The sequence below is a fragment of the Perissodus microlepis genome, chromosome 22, assembly GCF_051167445.1.
Source record: "Perissodus microlepis isolate ML-2025 ecotype Zambia chromosome 22, ASM5116744v1, whole genome shotgun sequence".
Lineage (NCBI taxonomy): Eukaryota > Metazoa > Chordata > Actinopteri > Cichliformes > Cichlidae > Perissodus > Perissodus microlepis.
In genome coordinates, this window is record NC_140481.1 from 1,593,861 (window position 1) to 1,617,743 (window position 23,883).

Here is a 23,883-nt window from a genome sequence, read left to right on the forward strand (position 1 = left end):
AATTGTTTTTCCCCTCTCAGCAGCCATATATTGGATATAAATTGTGACGAGTAGAATAAAAGTGCAGCAACCACATCATGATTTTAGCCTCAGAGTTCGATGGTAATAGTGTTTGTTTACAACAGTTTTTATAGAATGCAACAGATTGGAGAAACTAAACAAAAGCTGTAAATACTGGAAGACTTAGCCATTGTCAAAAGCAAATCCTCATCAGGGAGATTTTTGCAGACCAGCAGCTGCCCATCCGTCTGGCTGGGGCTCACTCCAACCTCCAGTTTTTGACATGTCTGAAAAGTGGAATAAATGTTGTAAACCCAACTTGTGTCCTTTTATCCTCGGGTAAATTAAACCACAGATTTGTGCACTGAGTTAAGCTGGGTGCTCGCAAGGCCTTTCTCCCCCTTCTGTCATCTGCCAGTAGACATCAAGGCCAAGAGTTATTTAAAGTTATTTAAATGCTAAACTAAAAAGCAATGAAATGCCAGATAGTTGGAGACTGCTAATCCACAAAGGGCCTTGTCAATCAGAAACATCAGGACCTGGTTTGTCCAGTCTGAAAGCAGATGAGCTTTCCCACTGAGGGAAGGTTCTGCACTCAGTGTGACATGGCAAAAAAGTAAGCGGTGATAGAAATGTTTAGAAACTCTCCAAAGTACCATCTCCTACTTGACGTCAGCTAAACTCTGTGATGCTTTCACAGGCAAACAGTAGGAGCTGCATTACAGCTGATACATTCATAGCATGTTGAGACAATATTGACCTGATTGTGTTTGTTTTTAACCTAACGGAGAGCGTTTGGTGGCAGGAGATTGGGGTGTATGTTTAATGATCTAGTGGTAGTACTAGTTTTAGTCATCACATCAGATTTCATAAGTGAGTATTTTTTTAAAATCCACTGGCAGTTATAATATGAAGTAATGCCTCTCTTTTTGGGGAAGTGATAATAAACCTCTGAGTAGAGTTGGATATGAGATCTTAAAGGGGAACAAACCGGCTTATAGTACAGCAATTTTGCTCCAATGTGTGCAGTTGTATACTGATTCTGTTGTCTCAGTGTACGCAGCGCTTGCTGTTTGTTGGAGTGGTTAGTGTGGTTCGTGCTAATTATACTTGTTTATAGATTGCGAGAAATCCCTCATTATTACAATCGATTGGATCCTGATGCGCCTTTTGATTCGTGCTTGTCTGAAAAGTAGACCAGCTCCCGCTCCCCTAGATTATGTTAAAGCACCAATTATGTGGTGAAATATTCAAATCCTGGTCTGCAGTTATTTAGGAGTTCATTGCTGGGTTAGCTGAGATAGCTGTGCAATTGAGAGGGCTTAGCTCAACAATGAATAATGCTTCATTGACAGTGATGGTAATGAAAAATGAGCCTGGCAGTTTCAAAGACAAAATAAAGCACTGAGCCACACTGGCTCCAGGCACTGATGATGGTGGTATATGCCACTGCAATACAGTGCTCAGCTTGATGATATTTGCCACCTTAGAGTTTTGCGTGCTATCACAATCCTTCACATGTGGTGGCTGCTTTTACTGCCTTTTCCATCTCTGCATCTGCACATGAGTTTTTCTGATGTACAGTTTTTCACACTACTAGTGTATTTTGTAATGTTGCAACTTGCCTGATTTCTTTGGATAAATGTTGGTAAATTAAATCAGAATTCCCCAGCAACTGTCTTGTTTGGTCCTATTGAATTATGGGACTGGTGTAATTAACTGTGTGTGTGTGTGTGTGTGTGTGTGTGTGTGTGTATGTGTGTGTGTGTGTGGTGGGGGGGTGTATGGTGGGGGTGTTATTCTCCCGTCCTCTCAAGTTCCCCTTATTCTAGCCTTTCCCTTTACACCCAGACGGAAGAGCAAGATAAGTTGTTTTAATATCGGCCATCAGCCCAACGTGCACTGAGCAAATGCACACACGTGTGTGTTGCACCTTCACATCCTCCGTCCCTATGAATCTGGATGTCAGTCAGTTTTATGTGTCTGTAATGCTGTTGTGTGGACTAGAGCTCATTGTCTGTGATTTAAGCACAGCCCTAATGTGCTGCTCACTTAACCCCAGATCATATTTAATGGTCTCTCTCTCCATTTATCTGCCTCTCTCTCTTTATTGGCTTGTGAATAGATTTCTTGCTTGTGATGGTGTCCAGCATCTGTGCTAACTGCCTCTCATACAACCTCAGACGAATGAATGTGCTGTAAAGCCAGATTCCTCTGGTTGTCTCTGCCGTCTTAAAGCAAACTCCACTCTTCCTTATGAGAGCTGCTCTCACTTCCTCCTCACTAATCCCCTGCAGTTCCTGATTCACTAACTGTTTTCTATTTGTCCTCCTCTTGCTCTCATTCATCAGATCTTCAGCCTTTCATCAGGTTTTCTCTGTATGTATTATTGTAGGGTCTACCTTACAATATAAAGCGCCTTGAGGCGACTGTTGTTGTGATTTGGCGCTGTATAAATAAAATTGAATAAAATTGAATTGAATCATCTTCTCAGTAGATTCTCTCTAATTGGTAGCACATTTTCATTTGTCCTCAATCACTGTAACCTGCTGCACATCCTTTCCAGCCTGATCTCTCTGCCTACATGTCCTTTGCTCCTTCCTTGGTGTCTTGCCTTACATACAACTCACTATACATATATAAATTATATATCACAATTAGGGCTGGGTATCGTCACTGATTTCTAGAATCGATTTGATTCCAATTCACAAGGTCCCGAATCGATTCAATCCACGATTCGATTCGAATCGGGGAAATTTTGCCTCAGTCAGAAATATTATAATTCAGATCATGCATCAGTACATCTCCATATTTTTATATCTATAAAAAGGAAGCTGACACTTGTGAGCCTTTATCAAAAGTGTGCGCATCACAGCCTTTGTGTCAAAGTAACTGAGGATAAAACACAGAAAAACATGAAGGTGATTTTCCTGGCCTGGAATTTTATAAAAATATTCTGCAGTAGATCAAAAACGAAAGAAAACCATTAATCAACATATGAACATGACCTGATGCTGTTGAAGTAATGCAGAGCAAAGTTACAGAGGTTTAATTAGAGACACAGCTGAGCGTTTTGCAATTTTGCATAATTAAAAAGTTTAAATTTGTTCAGTATTGAACAGCAGAAATTAGGTTTTCTTTTCGGAAGTAAGTAAAAGGAAACAAACAGCGGCCGACAGCCTGTAAACAACGGCAGACTTGTGATAGCAAGCAAGCGAATAATGCAGAAAACAGATTTTTAGTTGGGAAACTTCTTGAAGTACAGAGAGAGAGAGAGAGAGAGAGCTGTGCATGAAGTGTGATTTTATCCTGGTGGAAGCAAAACAGCAAAAGTCAGAGTGAATTCATGACGATGTTTTTGTGAAGCGTAGTTTGGATCTTCTTTTGCTGCCGATTCAGTCAATATTGCTTGGAGAGAGATAAAACCTGCAGCCGAATCAGCGCAAAAAGGGCGTAAACACAAAGCGCGGACCAAACATCAGAGTCAGCGAGCTGTCGGCTTTCAGCCCCGACCGTGTCCGTGCCGTCGGGTGAGAAAGTCACATCTCACTGATCCTGATCCGTCGGCGGTCCGAGCTTTGTGTTTACGTCTCTGTGCAGAATCCGTGTTCCTGCTCTCATTTACTGTCTTAGCTGTTTGGTGGTTGTTGAAATGTTGTGAGGTTTAACCTGAGGCTCTGGCGATTTAAAAATCGATTCAGGATTTTAATGAATCAATTTTACATTATCCAAGCTAGAATCAATTTTAATCGATAAATCGATAATCAAAACCCACCCCTAATCACTATATATCAAACTTACATGTTTCAGATCATCAAACAAACTGTAATATTAGACAAAGATAACCAGAGTAAATAGATGTATTTTTCAAATGATGATTTCATTATTTAAGGGAGAAAGGTTATCCAACCCTGCCTAATCCTGTGTGAAAAAGTCATTGCCCCTCTTGTTAAATCATGAATTAACTGTGATTAACCACATTTTTTGGAAAGCTGTGTTCAGTTTCACTAAACACACTCAGGCCTGATTACTGGCAGACCTGTTGAGTCAAGAAATCACCTAAATAGAACCTCCCTGATGCAAGCTAAAAGATCTCAAAAGCAACAAATATTGCTACGATCGAAGGAAACACCTGAGTCACTGGCAATCATCAGTCTGAAGAGGGTTACAAAGCCATTTCTAAGGTTTTGGGAGTCCAGTGAATCATGGTGAGGGCCATTATGCCCAAATGGGGAAACCTTGGAACAGTGGTGAATATTTTCCAGGAGAAGCTGGCCTACCAAAATTACTCCAAGAGCGACTGAGACTCATCCAGGAGGTCAAAAAAGAACTGAGAACAACATTAAGGAACCACAGGCTTCACGTCTCAGTTAAGGTCGGAGTTCATAATTCAACCACAAGAAAGAGGCTGGGAAAAAATGGCATCTATGTTCAACGAGAAAACACTTGCTGGAAAAGTAAAGAACACAAAGGCTCGTCTCACATTTGCCCAAAACATCGAGACAATGCTGAAGACATTTGGGAAAATATTCTGAAGAGACAAAAGCTGAACTCTTTGGAAGGTTTGAGTTCCTTTAAATCTGGCATTAAGCTAACACAGCAAAGGGAACATCATACCAACAGTAAAATATGTTGGTGGTCGTGTGATGGTCTGGGGCTGTTTTGCTGCTTCAGGACCTGAAAGACTTGCTGTGGTCGATGGAACCATGAATTCTGCTGTCTTTCCCCTGTCCAGAGGATACACCTTCTTGGCAGTTTTTCTCTCATTATGACAGTAATCATTTGAATAAGAGAAGCGGTAATATTAAAACCATTAACTTCTGCAACTACAAGGCCAGCGTAAATTATTGTGACCTGTCCAAAAACGGCATCCTGGGATCGAGCTTGGTTTTAACCACCCTTACCCTTCCACCCACTGTTCTTCAGTTAATCTGTGGGCCCCCATAAACAGACAAACAAAAACTATCACTATTTAACAATTTAACAAGATAAACATCATCAGATTAATTTATACAATCTGATCTTTGTCTGCACAATACATGGACATGTAGCATGCAGACATGTTTCTGCATTCCTTGCTGGCTTAAGATTGTAAAATATAAATGCCACTGTAGTTAAATACATATCTCTTATTATTAGATGAGTATGACCAATGGTGGAGTCATTTTTTAAAATATTCCCTTAGGAAAAGAAGCAATAAAACATCATGAAAAGACCACAGTACACATAAAAGTCTACTATTTGAAATGTGCATAAAACATCAAAACTAAGAATTATCATTCTGTACAAAAATGTCCTCCAACAGCGTCAAATGAATTAATATTACTGCAGGAGCTCACTTTAAATACTTTCTTCATTTCTGTTTAATGTTCAGCAAAATATTCCTTACATGAGTGTGTGCGGTGACAGCGAGGACCAAGTAACAACACAGGCCTACATCTAGATTTTTTTATTCATTTATATAACAATATTAGTTAAAAAATCAGCTGAATTAAAAGACTGAACAGTGTGTGACATAGTTAACTGTCAATAAAGATGAAGGTGGGGTGCTGGCAAACAGGTAGGTAGACTTATTACTGTCATGGACAATCTCCAAAAAGCCCTGAACAACAGCATTTCAAACCATTAATCGCGTTCTTTAATAAAATGTCACACTTTAAAAGCCGCTTAACTGTGGGCCACATCAATTCGCACATTATGAACATTACACAAAAAGACAACGAACACAAGGCGGAAAAATAAAATAAGCTGACTTTCATGTGAGTTGTGAAAATGCAGTACTACAAACGATGTTCACGTAAAACTTGAAAAACAAATCAACTGCGACTAATAGTGTGTCACAGTGCACTAAATCTAACATAGCAACAAAACCATGAATCATCATCCCTCAAAATGAGTAACAACAGAAAACCTATTAAAAACAATCAGGCTTAGATTAAGAGGGGTTTTGTATGTTTGTTTGTTTTTTACAAAAATCAGCAATCAGCTAACGACATCAGAAGTGTACTCACTCAGCTGAAGGAACATTTTTGTTCAGGTCAAAATGTTGACATGAATGACGAGATCTCAGTTTATTTCAAATAAGTCCAGCAGCAGAAGTAAAATCTTTCAGCTGGAACAGATATAGCAGTGATGGAGAGATCCCGGCTTGCAAGCTGACGTAACCGTGGGAAGCACTACATCTGCCGTAGTCGCCGCACGAAGCAGCAACTGTTCACCTTTCGCCACTGAAGTGGGTCTTCATTAGGTGAAAGACCAGCCGAGTAACACTCCAGCTCGTCTATGTCTATGGGCTCTATATAGACATCCCCAAAAGAGGAAGTTAAGCAAGTGACTGCACATTTCTCTGTTTAGTTCATTTCCTGCTATTCTTGGTAGATACAGCAGGAGAAATAATTATTCGATCCCTGATAAATTTGTTTGCTCACTTACAAAGAAATGAGCAGTCTCTATTTTTACAGTAGTTTAATTTTAACAGCGAGAGACAGAGTATCAACCAAAAACCCAGAAACAACACATTACATAAAAGCTCTGAACTGATTTGAATGTTGCTTAGTGCAGCGGTCTCCAACCTTTTTTGGACCACGGACCGGTTTATGCCCGACAATATTTTCACGGACCGGCCTTTAAGGTGTCGCGGATAAATACAACAAAATAAAACTAGTACCGGTACCGAAAAAAAAGAAGATTTATTCATAACACACGTGAAAAGACCCAGGAAAACCGAGTTAACGATAAAAACGATAACAAAATAACGCTGAAAACCGATAAAAACCCTGAAAACTATACATTTCACACCTGAGCCTCAACTCTCGCGGCCCGGTACCAAACGACTCACGGACCGGTACCAGTCCGAGGCCCGGGGGTTGGGGACCGCTGGCTTAGTGTATACCGCATATGTGTGCATTGGATTGGTTATAAAGAAGGTACCTAGAATTCATGAAGTTATGGTGTGCACCCCGAGCAGTTCATCGCATGGTTTAACCTGGTGACTGTCTAGTTCAATAGTATTCTATTGTACTGTAGGTTGCTGTTGTTAAATATATTATCATACGTAATATAATGTTCATTTTTCCTTCTTCGAGCACAACAAAACCTGAAAGTAGGTTTTATTTTTCAAACAAACATTTTAAATATCACCTCTGTCACTGACATGAAAAATACACAATAATGAGTCTCTCTGGTTAGTCTGTAAATCTAATGTGAACTCAGATGCTTTCTGCTCTTGACTTTATAATAGTTATTTATGGAGAATAAACAAGCTAATTGTCCAAGGAGTTTGCTTGGTGAGACAAAGCACTCTGTCAGCATCTCTGAGCAGTTGCATTTGTGATTGGAACAGCAACAGTCAATTACAGTAACACAAAGGCTTTGTGTCCATATCTCCTGAGGTCTGTGAGTCACACTGTGTGCACTCCTGCCACATCACAGTGTTTCTGTAGGCTAGGGCAACTACACAAACATCTTTAATGTGTCATTTTTAACACAGTTGTGCGAGCTGTTGTGTGAAGCAAAAATCCAGATAGATGGATAGCCACTCATTCTTTCTTGACTGTCAAACTCCCATGTCCCATTTTTGCTGTCAGTTAGCGTTTCCTAGTACAGCCTACTAGTCGATACTGTTATACTTCTTTGAAGTCTACCAGCTGGAGCGCATGCGTATTGGTGCGTGGAGATCTAAATTCTCCATGGATGAATTTACAACAGAAAACAAGCAAACAGAATGCAAAGAAAACAGACGAGGCTCTATGTGGATGTCTGCATGCCTGTCTGATGGTGGGTACCCTGCTGGACTTGCAGACGTGGAAAGTATAATCCTGGCTTGTGGCCCATTTATGATCACCACGTTAGTTCCTTCACGGGCAAACAGTGACATTGCCACAATCCCGTACCATTTACACCAGTCCTCATAGTATGATTGTTTTATTAATATGCACGTTGTTGTGAGGCTGGACCTCGGTCTGTGGGACAAGTTCAGCGAGGTGGCCAAGAAGTGCATTATCAAGATTGTGGAGTTTGACGAACAAGTGCCTGGCTTCATGATTGTTTTATAATCATGCACATTGTTTTTCCTTGTTATTTTTGCTTTCGCTCTTTGTTTCAGTGCCCATCATTTGCGATTACTGCTACAGGTTGCATCACTTTTCTTTCAGTCTGCCAACCAGTTCACACTTTGCTGGTATCCTGCCGTTTCCATTTGTATGTCTTCTGTTTTCTGGCCTGCTCCTCGCCTGATTGGTTTGCCACGCAGTTTGCCTATCCATGTAAAAGTTGTGATCAAAAAAATCTGAAACCAATCAACAGCCATTCAACCATCTTCCATTCAATGCCACCTGCTCAGGTACAATCTGTGCAAAGGTCTTTAGTTGCCTTTCATTGCTTTTTCCATTTTGCTGAAATGGGAATTATGTAACCAGTCTGTAAAAAAAACCCTCATTCTTTAACACAGACTGAACTCTCTTTCTTTAGTTATTATTATTCAGGCATAGTTCTTCAAGGACCGTTCTTAAAGGACATTCCAGAGCTCTTCTTTCGATGCTCACTGCCTTTTGTTCCTTTCTCTGTCACAGTAATCTCACACTGCTTCAGTAAAGTTAAGGTCAAAACTCCTCATAGTGTTTCATTGTGTGTGTTTTCTATCCAGGTGTGCTTTTACTGCACTGGCAGTGTATTTGGGTTGATTGTCATACTGGCGAATAACATTTTCCAACATAGCAAATTGGTATGGTCTGGATCTGGCCTACACAATGTGCTTACACATGGTCCACATACCACAAAGAACAATGGCCCTTTGGTGGCCCAGACCTGGTTTGCCAGAGGTGGCCCACACATGGGCCAGCACAAGCCTGTTGCAGACACACTGGTGGCCCTGTGCTGGCCCAGAACAGTTGCAGCTCTGGCCCCAGATGTCAGCCTAATGTGTACCTTAATCACGCCATGTAATAACAACATGTGCCGGAACATAATAGTGCAAAAGTAACATGATGAAACTCTGTTCTGACAGTGAATGGACTGATTCTTATATAGTGTTTTTCTGCTCTCCCGGATTACTAAAAGTGCTCTATACAGCAAACCACATTCACACACATTCACTAAACTGAGTGCTTCCTAACTACATTCACACTCTCGACATGCAGACTGGAGGAATCAGGGATCGAACCACTAACCTTCTGATCAGTAGGTGACCTGCTCTACCTCCTGAGCTTCAGCCACCCGGTGGTAAACATGAATAAACTGTCACTAGGTTTTGGATAAAGTGTACACTCACAAACCTGTCAAACCTGCATTTGAAACGTTGGCCACATAGCAGTATAGTATTGCAACATGGCATTTGGGTCTTCTAACTAAAATAGGAAAATAGGAACATAAATAGTGCCATCATTGCCAGACCTGGCCCACATCTGGTTGACAGACACCCTGCCATGACACCGGTCAGTCAGAAGTGCCAGCTTGAAGCCGGATCCAGGCCAGACCTGTCTGCTATGTGGGTTTGTATATTACACAGTGGATCAAAATCTGATAGTGGACGCTATGTGAATAAACATTCTCTGTCTTGATATTTAACAAACACACATGATCTCTGAGAGACAATCACTTGTTCACATTTTCATCTCAAATATTAAACCTGACTTGACTGCATTTAAGCCCTAAACAGAGTTCTGCTACTGAACAAGAAAAAATAAAATCATAAAATAATTAAAGCCAAATAGAAAAACAATGAGTCTAGGATTCATCTTGGCCAATAACTCAAGAAATAATCAGAACAAATCATAGCAGAGGTGAAAGTCACAGACTATGTTATGATTTGAAGTTAAATTCCACAAATCAACAATCTGTTGTAATGATTCTCACGTTAACGCACTGGTCCATGAGACATTATCTCAGGATTGCCTTTCCCTCTTACAGTTCCCGACTCTAGCCCTTCATTTGCCATTACTTTTCTTTCTTTCCTCCCTTGAATCACTTTTACTCTTTCCTGTTTTTATTGCTCTATGGATTCCAACCATCCTTGCCTCCCTGTCATCTTTGGATAGATTCTGCACCGTATAGCTGTATTAATGATACCCTGGCTTCAAACTGCTCTGCACTATCTGTCACTGCTCCATTGCTGCATCCCGTCATTGCCAAAGCATCCCTCTGACACTGTTAGGCTCATTATCGCAGGGCCTAGCCACCAGGCTCAGTACAGCATATTCACAACAACAATCTTTGTGTTTTTGAGAGCTTGGGTTTTATGGTGAATATTTTCTATATGCACGTCTGAGACATGTGGAGCAGAGTGAAGAGATCATTAGCAGCAATGACGACAGTAACTGTCTCTTGGCCTGACACTGCTCTCTCTGTATGCGTATATATGTGTGATGCAGAACTCGAGTGCAGACCACCGTGTGAGGCTGGACCTAGGACTGTGGGACAAGTTCAGCGAGCTGGCCACTAAGTGCATTATCAAGATTGTGGAGTTTGCCAAACGAGTGCCTGGCTTCACGGGGCTGACCATTGCAGACCAGATCACACTACTGAAAGCTGCCTGTCTCGACATTCTGGTGGGTGCTTTTATTTTGAAGAAGCAACGTTATTATTTAGTGATTGGACGATGCTTTCTTTTGTACTGGCCTAACATTGATGCGTCTTTTGTCAAGGTGGAAAAGACTTGGATACATCTCAGCCAATCATAATTTTCTTGAATCACAATTTTTTAATTGTTCGATGCCAACAATGTATAGTCAAGATCAGCTTTATTGTCAATACTACCATATCATCTCCTGTCTCACAATGTGCAAAACAAATACGTAAATTATAAATGGGGAAAAAAGAGAATAAAATATGGGATACAAATTCAAAAATATGAATATTGATAAAGAAATATAAGAATTTATTAAACCCTATTATTATTGCAGTCTATATATAAAAATATGATGCATGCTAGGACGAGTATACCCTATAAACAATACTGCAGTTTCTGTATTAAATCATATACAGAATATAGGCACTGTGTCCCTGTCCAGGAGATACTTCTCATTTCCTAATGTGGAAAATTCTTCTGAATACTTTTGTAGGGCTGAGGCAGCTGAAGCAAGCACTAAACATAGAGCACTGGCATTTCCTTTAATGTAGGACAAATTGTGTTCTGGTTTGTGAACCTGAATCATAGCGAGGTGCTTTAAATTGTAAGATAAAGAACCTACAATAAAAGAGAGGAAACCCCAACAAACATCCCCTTTGAGCAAGCGCTTGGCAACAATGGGAAGGAAAAACTCCCTTTAAATGGAACCTTGGCAGAACCAGACCTAGGTATGAGGCAGTCATCTACTGTGACTGGTTGGGGGTGAGGAGAGGGAGGAAAAAGAAAAAAAATATATAGGAGAGACAGACATTAATAATATGTAATGATTACATGCAGAGAGCTGTATAAACACAATGTGAAAAAGGTGACCGAAGAAGAAATACTCTTTCTTACATGGGCCTGATTATTTAAGACCTTGTATGTGAGGAGCAGGATTTTGAATTCTGGATTTAACAGGAAGCCAATGAAGGGAAGCCAAAACAGGAGAAATCTGCTCTCTCTTTCTAGTCCCTGTCAGGACTCTTGCTGCAGCATTTTGGATTAGCTGAAGGCTTTTCAGGGAGTTTTTAGGACTTCCTGATAATAATGAATTACAGTCGTCCAGCCTGGAAGTAATAAATGCATGAACTAGTTTTTCAGCGTCACTCTGAGACAGGATATTTCTAACTTTAGAGATGTTGCGCAAATGGAAGAAAGCAGTCGTACATATTTGTTTAATATGTGCGTTGAAGGACATGTCCTGGTCAAAAATTACTCCAAGGTTCCTCACAGCGTTACTGGAGGCCAAGGTAATGCCATCCAGAGTAAGAATCTTCTTAGATACCATATTTCTAAGATTTTCAGGGCCGAGTACAATAACCTCAGTTTGATCTGAATTAAGAAGCAGAAAGTTAGCGGCCATCCAGGTCTTTATGTCTTTAAGATATTCCTGCAGTTTAACTAATTGGTGTGTGTTATCTGGCTTCATGGACAGATAGAGCTGGGTGTCATCTGCATAGCAGTGTAAATGTATGCTATGTCTTCTAATGATGCTGCCTAAGGGAAGCATGTATAATGTAAACAGAATTGGTCCTAGCACTGAACCCTGTGGAACTCCATAATTAACCTCAGTGTGTGAAGAGGACTCTCCATTTACATGCACAAACTGGAGTCTATTAGATAGATATGATACAAACCACTGCAGTGCAGTACCTGTAACACCTACAGCATGTTCTAATCGCTCTAATAGGATATTATGGTCGACAGTATCGAACGCTGTATAAATAAAATTGAATTGAATTGAATACAAATTATTGTGATGTCACAATCGCAGAATAATACAATAACAATGTGCTGTAATTTCTTTATGTGAAGAGTTTGAAGGATTAGGATTCAGGATTTCACCAGAGACTATAAACCTGAAATCTGTGTAGGACAGCTGATCTGGACAAATGCATTATTTATTTCCTATAAGAGATCCCAAGCTGTTCCAGTTCCTATGTTACTGAGCAGATCCACGTTTCACTCTTTTTAAATAGCACATTGCAACATTGCAACATTTAACACTTTTATTTGTTACAGATTCAGCAGAGGGACGTCACTCACGGTGTGTGCACTGCTGAGAAAAAGGCAGCTTGTTTCAGTTCGTTCCTACTGTTTGATGAAAATACCAGTGTTATTGAAGAATGATAGTTGTGGCTCACCTCTAGGCACAGGCTCTAAGTCATACAGTTTTGGCTCTGTGATAACAGTTTGAACCATCCAGTGCTGATTATGCATTCGTAAACTCTTCGAGTAGCAACTTTCACAACCATAGTAGGCATACGGCATGTATGTAAAAGCAAACAGCACAGTAAATTGTGTGCCACAGACATTGCATTTCTCATTGACTCATTTATATATTCTCCTCCTGAAAGTGAAACTCTTACAAATACAGGTACCATGAGGCCAGCAGCAAAAATACTCCAAAAATACTATTTGTGACACTGAGCCTCTTTAAAGCGAGGTACCTTTTTACTGCTTAAAGGTTTTTGGGTGCCTCAGTAAATCTTGACCTAAATGTTCCTTTAAAATTCCAACCTTATTTTTTCACAGGCCAGCCTGTGTTTATATGACCTCTGTAGAACAACAAGGTTCAAACATGTGGCGAAGTCAGATGTGAGTTTTGTGGTCCATCTTCTGCACATTGTAATTTCAACAAGGCGGATATCCAGCATCACATTGTTAAGGAGACTAGTGTAAGGTTGTTCCAATTCTCAGTGCTCCGCTCTTCTCTTTCCTAAGCCCTTATCGATTTTCCTACCCATCAGAATTTGGGTAAGAGGTTAGGAAAGATAGGAGGTGTTTTTGGAGCAATGATCAATTCCAGCTGTGCCTGGAAGCTGTCAATCAAAGAGGTCAGACATCTTCCACCAGGATCTATTTGGATGAGTTATCAGAAAATTTGCCCAGCTGAGACTTACGAAGGGAGAAACAGTCAATGTGTCTTTTTTTATTTCTATTTGTAAAATAAATATGCTTGTCGATTACGTAAGTTAGCAATTTCATCATGAGTCTGCAGTGACTGATTTGCTTTTAGTCTCAGGTGGCCAGTGGACATTGATGGCTATTGATGTAGTTGCAACAGAGCTAAATCACACAGGATTTCAGGACTTTTGGTTGCTACCACATTATTTATTATTCTTTGTATGTATTTGTTAACAGGTTAGTTTTGGGGCTATTGCTGTAGTTGAGTTTGAGACTTTGTACTGGCCTGTCGTACTTGTCAGGTGTGACAAAGCAGTGTAATGAACTCACAGGGACACACGAGGTGAGAAGTTGAAGGCCGACCACGATGAGTTTTTGGCTCTGACTCAACCATCAACATCCGCTCACCCGCACGTTTTTATGGTGAAGGGCGTAGATATTATGCACAAGGGCTGGGTGAGGGAGTGTCAGAAGAAAGATCAAACACTTTGTGGGTAGATGTGTGTATGTGTGTATCTAAGCGCAGGCCTGGCCAGCCGGTGCGAGTCACCGCCAGTAGCCATGTTTTATTCTTTTTCATGTTGCAGACATGCCTGCCACTCACTGTCAGAGTCAACCCACTCAAATAGCTTCAAAGGCTACTGTAAGCTTCACATCCACCATCAGTTGCTTCATTAGGTGAACACACACACACACACACACAAACGTGCAGTGCAACAGGGAGATCCAAAGGTTACTCTCTTCGGGTCTTTGGAAGGTCACTGTTTTTCTGGTGTATTGTGTCTGCTGGTGTATGTAAAATGTGTTAGACCTGATAGAGTCAGCTGACTTCTATTAAAATCAAACAGAGCAACATGTCAAGGCAAATAATGGTCTGTAAATAAGAACAGCAGCCAGGTGTTAGGTAGATGAATGTGCATTTAACTCCTTTTTTAGGTTGAACATGTCAGCAAATCACTGGATCGTTCAGCAGCAACAATACACAGAACAACTACAACATTTTAAGTGTCTTTAGGATCTAGTCTGCATTTAGCCCTCTCTGTGGTCTCTAATTTATATAGAAATGACATTTGTGATGTGTCAAAAATGTTACATTTTGTTTTGTTTGCAGATGATACAAATTTTTATTGTTCCGGAGAAAACTTGAAAGAATTGGCTAAAATTATGGTTATTGAAATGAAAAAAATAAAAAAATGATTTGATGTAAATGAGTTATCGCTGAATTTGGAAAAAACAAAGTTTATGATATTCGGAAACCGTGTAAAGGAGGAAGCGATGGTATTATCTATAGAGGGAGTGATAATTGAAAGAGTGACAGAATTCAGTTTTCTGGGTGTATTAGTGGACAAGTTACCATGGAAACCTCATATTGAACATGTTAAAAAAAAGTTGGCTAAAAGTATTTATATCCTGGGTAATGTTAGATATATATTAGATTACAAGACAATGAGAATATTATATTTTTCATTGTTTCTACTCTGTCTGAGTTATTGTGTTGAAGTATGGGGGAATACATACGTGACTAATATGAAACCATTATATGTATTACAGAAGAGAGCGCTTCGAATGATGCATAATGTTAAATATAGAGAACACACTAATAGTTTGTTTATAAAATCGAAATTATTAAAACTAGAAGACATAGTGAAATTACAGACATTAACTATTATGCTTAGGGCAAAAAATAAAACTCTACCTCTTAAGTTACAAAGTTTATTTGTATTGTGTGGCAGAAGGAAGTTTTATTTTAAGCTCGAACCACACAAAGGCAAATGTGTCCAACAGTCACAGGCATAAGAAACTGGAATTGTCTCAGTGATCATCTTAAGTGTTGTACAAATGTTTCTCAATTTAAAATCTGCTATAAGAATAAAATGATAAACCAATATGAAGAAGTTGAAAATAATAGAATTTAATTGTAGAAAAATGATCCTTTTAGTTTGATATTTAGTGGTTTTGCTCATTGTTGAGTATATTGTTCTGTTTGCTTTGTTTTGTTATGTGCAGAATATTGTCAGAGTGTAATTTTGGTTGCCTACTTGTATTGTCACAGATAGGGGGCAGGTGTCAATAAGAATTTATTCTTCTTCCTGCTCCTTTTCATGCATGGAAACAGTGTTACTTTAATTGAAAGGAAGGTTGTGTATGGGAAATGAATTACTGCTGTACCATGTGTGAAACAAAAAATAAATAAATAAATACTAACTGCAAGGAGAAACATCTTTCTCTCCGGTAGTAAACTACACTACACTGCACTCCACTACAGTTTATATTATTGGACAAATTGTGATATAAAGCTAATCACGTGGAGTCTCAGAATAAAGATGTAGTCTGAAAGTGAGCAGAATAGGTCCCCTTTAAACTTGTATTTCATTAAAAAAAACTGCCAGCTGTGAATCGCTCACAGTTTCTGCCTTGTTTGCTTCTCTGTCAGATCCTGCGCATCTGTACAAGATACACTCCTGACCAGGACACCATGACCTTTTCAGATGGGCTGACCCTCAACCGGACGCAGATGCACAATGCTGGCTTCGGCCCGCTTACTGACTTGGTGTTCACTTTTGCCAACCAGCTCCTGCCCATTGAGATGGATGACACAGAAACAGGCCTCCTCAGCGCTATCTGTCTCATCTCTGGAGGTGAATAAAGGACAGAGCATGAGGGGTTTAGTGAGAATGGGAACCGTTGGTGTTGATTAGTGTTGGTACCAAAGAATGACGAGAAACTGACAACGTGTACCTCAAAAAAATAAGGACACGAGGACACAAACTTTGAGCAGACCTCATCACATTTCTGTCGGTCCTCAGAGGGATTGTATGGTTACACCTGCTTGTGCTTGCTCAAAAGAAGGAATTACCCACAAATGTTATCTAAGCAATCAGATCTTGGCTGTAGTCACACCTATACTTAGATCGTTTTAGTCAAAAACCACCGCGTGGTGATCAGAGAGTGGATCCAGATGCAGGACTCAAACAGACTAGAACTCAAATCACAGCTTTATTTGCTAAATACAAATACAACTGAGCACATGAAGCGAAGTGAAACATTACAGGCTGCCAGACCAACAGGACCACACATAACATGCTGTTTGCAGCCTGATTGCATCATAGTCTAAAGACATACACTAAACAGTTTATGGTGAAATGTTGGAGTACATAAAGAAAATGATTCAGTCCACATTTAAACTCTGCTTGACTGTTATTCGTTCAGCACAGTTAGCCCGTATTGACTCCAGCTGAATGTAGTCTGAAAGTCAGCCACAGGTTTCTTTGAGTAAGGCAGCAACGATCAGACTGTCAAACACATGAAGGAAATTAGAGAGTAATAATGTTTCATTTACTGTATGTCCACCAAAAATCATGCTTCAGTTGTCTTAATCACTCCCACCCACCATCAGCACTCAGATTTCATCACTGCTGGGTTTTCATTCAGAGCTCCATGTGTATATACTCAACCCACAAGGTCTCGCTACATATTACAGGCTCTTGCATAACCCATGAAAGGCACAAGACACCTCTGATTGCATTTGTAATCACATATCTTGACTACAGTTTCCCCAGGTCTAGATCTGAGTGTAAACACTGCCACCTTATGACTGGTTTGTGAAGTACACATTACACCATCAGGTCATCAACATCCATTCACATTTTTATTTACATACCACGTAATCTCATCTTGTTTTCTTGCTAATGTTTCAGTTAACTGTAAATATTTCAAATGAGTTCCATCACATTACTCAAACACACAGAACCAAACAGCAACAAAATATCAACTAAAATCACTTTTGTTCAAACTAACAAACCTATTATAGAAGGTTAAAGGTTAAAGGTTCCTTGGCTGCACTGGAGGCACAGCGGTATCGTTAACTTACAGTGTCAGTAGAATACTGCACATGTTATATTTTAGTTTCTTCTCTTTAATGAATTTGCAAGAATTTCAACACAGTGAGCAAACAAACAGTTTCACTGTTATTATGGGATTTTGAGGTGGAAATGAATTTAACCTATTTTGAAATAAGGCTGTAACATGACAAGAGGTGGAACAGGTGAAGCTCTCTGAATACTTTCCAGATACACTGTATCAACCAAACAAACAACAACAACAAAATATTATTATTGTTGAGTCAAACAAATATTTGAACCCTCAAACAGAATATGATTTAGTACTTGGTGAGGCTTTTCTTGTAGTTGTTCACCAGGTTTGCACTCATCTCAGGAGCGAGGAGTCGGTGAACTCTAAATCCTTTCTTGGCTGCCACTGGGCAACTTGAAGCTTCAATGACCAACACAGATTTTCTGTAGGACTGAGGTCTACAGACTGGTTAGGCCTCTCTGCAAATAATTATTTCCCCCGCTGTATACGAGTGGAGGTAGGTGCACACATATGGACTACATCATATGCAGACGGTGTCTGAAAGACAGGAGACTGCAAGGTGATATGAAGAGGCAGCATCAAACAGTAGTCTGCAGGATAACTTTGGATGTCCGGAAAAGGACGCAAGTGAGAGCAAATGCTGAGTTGTTCTCTTTTATATTAAAGGGTTTTTTAACCTTGCAATTTAAGGTACACTGAGATCATTGCTGCTATTGAAAGACAGCACTGAACCAGACTGAACAGCTCTGTTTGCAATGTTTTTCTTCTAAATCAAACCAAGCTTCATCACATATAATCGCCTCAGTTTTGTCTATATCATATAAAACCAATATATGAATTTGTCCTAATTGAGCCTCAAGTCTGACGTGTTTTGTGCATCTGTCTGCGTATCAGATCGTCAGGATCTCGAGGAGCCCTCTAAAGTGGACCAGCTGCAGGAGCCACTGCTTGAAGCTCTCAAGATCTATGTGAGAAAGCGTCGGCCAAGTAAACCACACATGTTCCCCAAAACCCTGATGAAGATCACAGACCTGCGCAGTATCAGTGCTAAAGGTAGGGTGGACATTAACGTACCGTGTGGTGATGATTGAGCTTACAATCAGCAAAGTGATGTTTTTAAAGGAGATCAGTGCTGTGTGGTGACAGCTACAGGAAGGCATTATTAGTACCACTGTCGTTAAATAAATATCTGCTATATCCCCAAAGATCATTTATTATTAGCTGAAAATAAAAGTGGTTTTAAATAAAACATCATGAAAACACTTCAGGACACATAAAACTCTGAAAAGTAAAAAGAATAGAAGATTCCCCATATTACTGCTGCACATGTTTAAGGTTGAGCTGCTTTACTTTCATATAAATTTATTTGAATATGAAGTATTTGCTGAATAATGCATATGCTGTTTCATAGAAAGATATAAAGATATATACAGCTTACAGTAGGGGAAATAATTATTTGATCCCATGCTGATTTTTCTAAAAGACTGAGGTCTGGACACTGGGCAGGCCCCTCCACACCTCCAAATAATTATTTCTCCCACTGCAAGAGTGGAGGAATGTGCACACATGTGAAGCATCGGATAGTCGTCTCCAGGATCACGTTGGACATCGAAGAGGAAGCAGAGGATTGTCTAATATTGTGATGTCTTTATCTTTCAGTATAAACTGCACTGAGATGAGCTTTTGTGAATTGCTGCCATTTAAAAATAAAATTGAACTGAATTAAACATAATGATGAAATGCTGCAAATAACTATATTTTAGGAAATTGTAAACATGCTGACATAGAAAGATGTTTGTGAACATCTTTTTATTCTGCATATACACGACAAAAATAACAGATTTCTTCTATATTGGCTTTTCTTCCTGTTAAATCCAGGATCTAATTTAAAATCCTCCTCAACATTCTGGCCCCATCTTATAATGCTCGTAGTACCATAGCGTCCCAATAGAGCACTTTATTCTCCTCTGCTGGCTTACTTGTAGACTATAGGGTCTTTGAAGGAAAAGGAAAAGCTGATCCTTCAGCTGTCAGGCCCCTCTTCTGTGGAACAGCTCCCAGTTTGGATTCAGGAGACAGGCACCCTCTATATTTTTAAGATTTAAAACTTTCTTTTTTGCTAAAGCATGTAGTTAGGGCTGATCAGGAGTCCTCCCTTAGTTATGCTGCAGTATGCTGATGCTGCTAGTGGCCTGCCATGATGCACTGAGTACTTCTTCACTCACCCTTTTTACTCACTATGTGTTTTTTGTTATTTATCCCTCCCCTCACTCCCAAATAGTTATGACAGATAGCTGCTCTGCTTCTGCTGAGGTTTTATTTTGGTCAAAGGGGAGTTTTTCCTTCCCACTGTTGCCAAGTGCTTGCTCAAAGGAATCATTTATTGGGGGTTTCTCTCTACTATTGTTGTGTCTTTATTGTACAATATAAAGTGCCTTGAGGCAACTGCTGTTGTCATTTGGCGCTGAATAAATAAAATAAAATTGAACAGGACTAAATTGAAACAGCTAACTATCCAATTTTTTATCTTCAAGCTTTTTCAAGCATATATACAAAACAGAGCATACACACAGGAAGGAAAATACTATCTTCTACTACAACAGGTGCTCAAAAAGCAGTGGGAAGAAGTAACACTTATGCACTCCCACCCCTCCACATGCTTCACAGAACTGTGCACCTACCCTTGTCTGCCAGAAGGATGATGATGTTGTTCTTATTACTAAGTGATGTCAGTGCCTTCGTTCATCCAACAGATGCCCCCCGCACCTGTTGGATTCTGGGGGCTTTGCATTACTGAAACAGGCTGAAAATTTCACCCATAGTTGCTCTGTTTCCACGTCTGCAATGTTTCATCCATCCACCCATCTTCTTCCGCTTTATCCCGGGGCCGGGTCGCGGGGGCAGCAGCCTAAACCGAGAAGCCCAGACCTCCCTCTCCCCATCCACCTCCTCCAGCTTATCCGGGGGAACACCAAGGCGTTCCCAGGCCAGCCGAGAGATATAATCTCTCCAGCGTGTCCTGGGTCTGCCCCGGGGCCTCCTCCTGGTGGGACATGCCGGAACACCTCACCCAGGAGGCATCCTTGTCAGATGCCTGAACCTCCTCAGCTGGCTCCTTTCGATGTGGAGGAGCAGCGGCTCTACTCTGAGCCCCTCCCGGATGGCCGAACTTCTCACCCTTCGGAGGAAGCTCATTTCCGACGCTTGTATTTGCGATCTCGTTCTTTCGCTCACTACCCACAGCTCGTGACCATAGGTGAGGGTAGGGACGTAGATTGACCGTTAAGTTGAGAGCTTCGCTTTTACACTCAGCTCTCTCTTCACCACGACGGACACACAGTGATCGGACGTACAGCATCCGATCACTGCAGCCGAAGCAAGTCTCTGTTGGATCTGCTCCTCTTTAGATTTTAGCACATCGATGGTAAAATTAGTTTGTTTCACTCATTCATTGAGCAGCTGGTGCTGTGCCTCCTGGAGGATTTTAGTTGCTCGGAGGCCCTTAACTGAAGAGCTCATTTGCAGACTTTTAGGAGTAATCCTGTTTTGTCTGAGGCTGAATCTCAGGTGATTCCTGTAATCAGCCATCTTGCGTGCTGTTTGCTCATACAGCCCTGTGCGTTAAGACTCGCGGTGGTGGCTTTTGTGTCGATATCAACTTGGAATGGTGCAAGAACTCTGTGCTAGTTTCTAACTACTGTTCATCGCTGGTAGAGTTTAGATGCAGACCTTTTTATCTAACTCAGGAATTCACTACTGTGCTCGTTACAGCAGTGTACAATGCTAAAGAGGCACTCTGCAAGCTGTACAGGGCGATCAGCGAGCTGCAGAACTCACACCCCGATGGACTGTTTATTATCGCTGGAGATTTCAACCACGCTAATCTCAAGTCAGTGCTTCCGAAATTCCATCAAAACGTAGACTTTGCGACGAGAGGGAAAGATGTGCTGGATCTTGTTTAGACAAACATTCCCAGCACGTACAGAGCAAAGCCACCCCCCACCTCACACACTCAGACCACTTGTCTGTTATGCTAATTCTGGCATACAGACCGCTCATCAGACCCTGCAAACCAGTTCTGAGACAGGTGAGACCCTGGCCTGCAGGAGCTCTCTCTCCTCTCTCCTGACTGTTTTGAACACACTGACTGGCACGTGTTCAGGGAGGCTGCAACAAATGGCGACTGCACCAACTTGGAGGACTACACAGCTACATCAGCAAGTGCATCTATGATGTGACTCCAAGACTATCATAATACGCTCCAACCAGAAACCGTGGATGACTGCAGAAGTGCATGAGCAGCTAAAGACTCACAACTCCACCTTCAGAGCAGGCGACAAGGTGGCCTTGGGAGCAGCAAGCTATCAGTCTTGAGCTATCAGAGTGCGTGCATGGCAGAAGAATCCACAGCCACTTCCAGGACAGCGGCGACATGTGGCGCATATGGCAGGGCATCCAGGCCATCACCAACTACAGGAAGACAACACCTGCCTGTGATGGTGACGCCTCCCTACCAGATGCATTGAACAACTTCTATGCACGCTTTGACGCTCAGAATGATGTGTTGGTAAGGAAGTCCACCCCCCTCACAAAAACCAGGTTCTGTGTCTGACCTCTGCTGATGTGAGGAAAAATCTTCGCAGAGTTAGCCCACGGAAAGCTGCTGGTCCAGATAACATCCCTGGGAGAGTGCTCAGAGAATGTGCAGACCAGCTGACAGCTGTCCTCACGGACATCTTCAACCTCTCCCTGAGCACTGCTGTTGTCCCAACGTGCCTCAAGGCCACCACCATCGTTCCCGTGCCAAAGTCCCCAGTGTCCTGCTTCAATGACTACCGCCCCGTTACACTCACGCCCATCATAATGAAGTCGAGAGGCTCATCATGAGGCACATTAAGACCCTGCTGCCATCCACACTGGACCCGCTGCAGTTCGCCTATCGCCCCTACCGATCAACTGACGACACCATCGCCACCACCTTACATCTCGCCCTCACCCACCTGGACAATAAGGACACGTATGTATGAATGCCGTTCATAGACTTCAGTTCAGCATTCAACACAATCATTCCTCAGCACCCGATTGGTAAACTGAGCCTATTGAGCCTGAACACCTCCCTCTGCAACTGGATCCTGGACTTTCTGGCAGAGAGACCTCAGACAGTCCGAATCGGCAACAGCATCTCCAACACCACCACACTGAGCACTGGAGCCCCTCGGGACTGTGTGCTCAGCCCACTGCTGTTCACTCTGCTGACTCACGACTGTGCAGCAATGCACAGTTTGATCCACATCATCAAGTTTGCCAATGACACGACTGTGTTGTGTCTCATCAGCAAGAACAACGAGTCAGCATACGGAGAGGACGCACAACAGACTGGTGTAGAGTCAACAACCTGTCTCTGAACGTGGACAAAAAAAAAGACAGGATTGTTGACTTCATGAGAGCACGGAGAGATCACTTTCCACTTAACATCAATGGATCCTCTGTGGAGGTCGTCAAGAGCACCAAATTCCTTGGCGTCCACCTGGCAGAGAACCTCTCCTGGTCCCTCAAAACCAGCCCCATAACTAAGAAGGCCCAACAGCATCTCTACTTCCTGAGGAAGCTGAGAAAAGCCCATCTCCCACCATCCATTCTTACCACCTTCTACAGAGGGACTATTGAGAGCATCCCGAGCAGCTGCATCACTGTCTGGTATGGTAACTGCACCGTATTGGATTGCAATACCCTACAAGCCACCAGCGTTGTACACACACCCCTCACACACACTCTTCACCCTGCTGCCTTCTGGAAAGAACTACCGGAGCATCCAGGCCCTCACTGCCAGACTGTGGAAGAGTTTCTTCCCCCAGGCCATCAGACTCCTGAACACTCAGTGACTGGACTGATACACTCATACCTTCATACACGTCACTACCAAGCACTTATCTGCAGTATCTCATACACACACACACACCTTCAGACACCAAGTTACTTTATGCACAATACTCAGTATTTTGCACATTTCCATTGCTTGTGTCTGTATCATTCTGTTCTGTTTAGTGTTGCACTGTCTTGTCTTGTTTTCTTGCAATTTTTGCACTTCACACTCTACGTAGTCCTGTGTTTGTCCGTTATATGTAGCACCAGGGTCTCGGAGGAACGTTGTCTCTTTTCACTCTGTGCTGTACTACTGCACATCCCTGAAATGACAATAAAGCCACTCTTTTTTTTGCCCATCACAAGGGATTTTTGACTCATGCTAAAAAAGAAAAATGTTCACAAACAACCAAATTATCCATTCATCCAGTGCATCTTCAAGCTTTTTAATAGATATGTTTAGGCATTGTCTTTAAAAGGAAAAGACAAAAAGCCAGTATTGACCCCTCAATGAGGTGAAGTAGTCCTACAGCACGTTTCCACCGCTGTGCTTGACTGTGGGGATGGTGTTCTTTGTGTATTTGTACAGCGGGTCAAGTTGATGGCAGAGAGCTTGACTTTGGTTTCATCTGACCGGA

At 41.5% G+C, this 23,883-nt stretch overlaps 1 protein-coding gene across 2 annotated transcripts in view; it reads left to right on the forward strand.

The window, feature by feature from the left end:
• LOC146362372 (retinoic acid receptor beta-like) overlaps positions 1 to 23,883 on the forward strand; it is a 255,828-nt gene that overhangs the window by 226,266 nt on the left and 5,679 nt on the right. For both annotated transcript variants that reach the window (XM_084919459.1, XM_084919460.1), the window contains 3 exons: positions 10,368 to 10,544; positions 15,945 to 16,149; positions 18,278 to 18,436. In XM_084919459.1, coding sequence (XP_084775585.1) covers positions 10,368 to 10,544; positions 15,945 to 16,149; positions 18,278 to 18,436 — 541 coding nt within the window. The remainder of the gene's footprint in view (positions 1 to 10,367; positions 10,545 to 15,944; positions 16,150 to 18,277; positions 18,437 to 23,883) is intronic.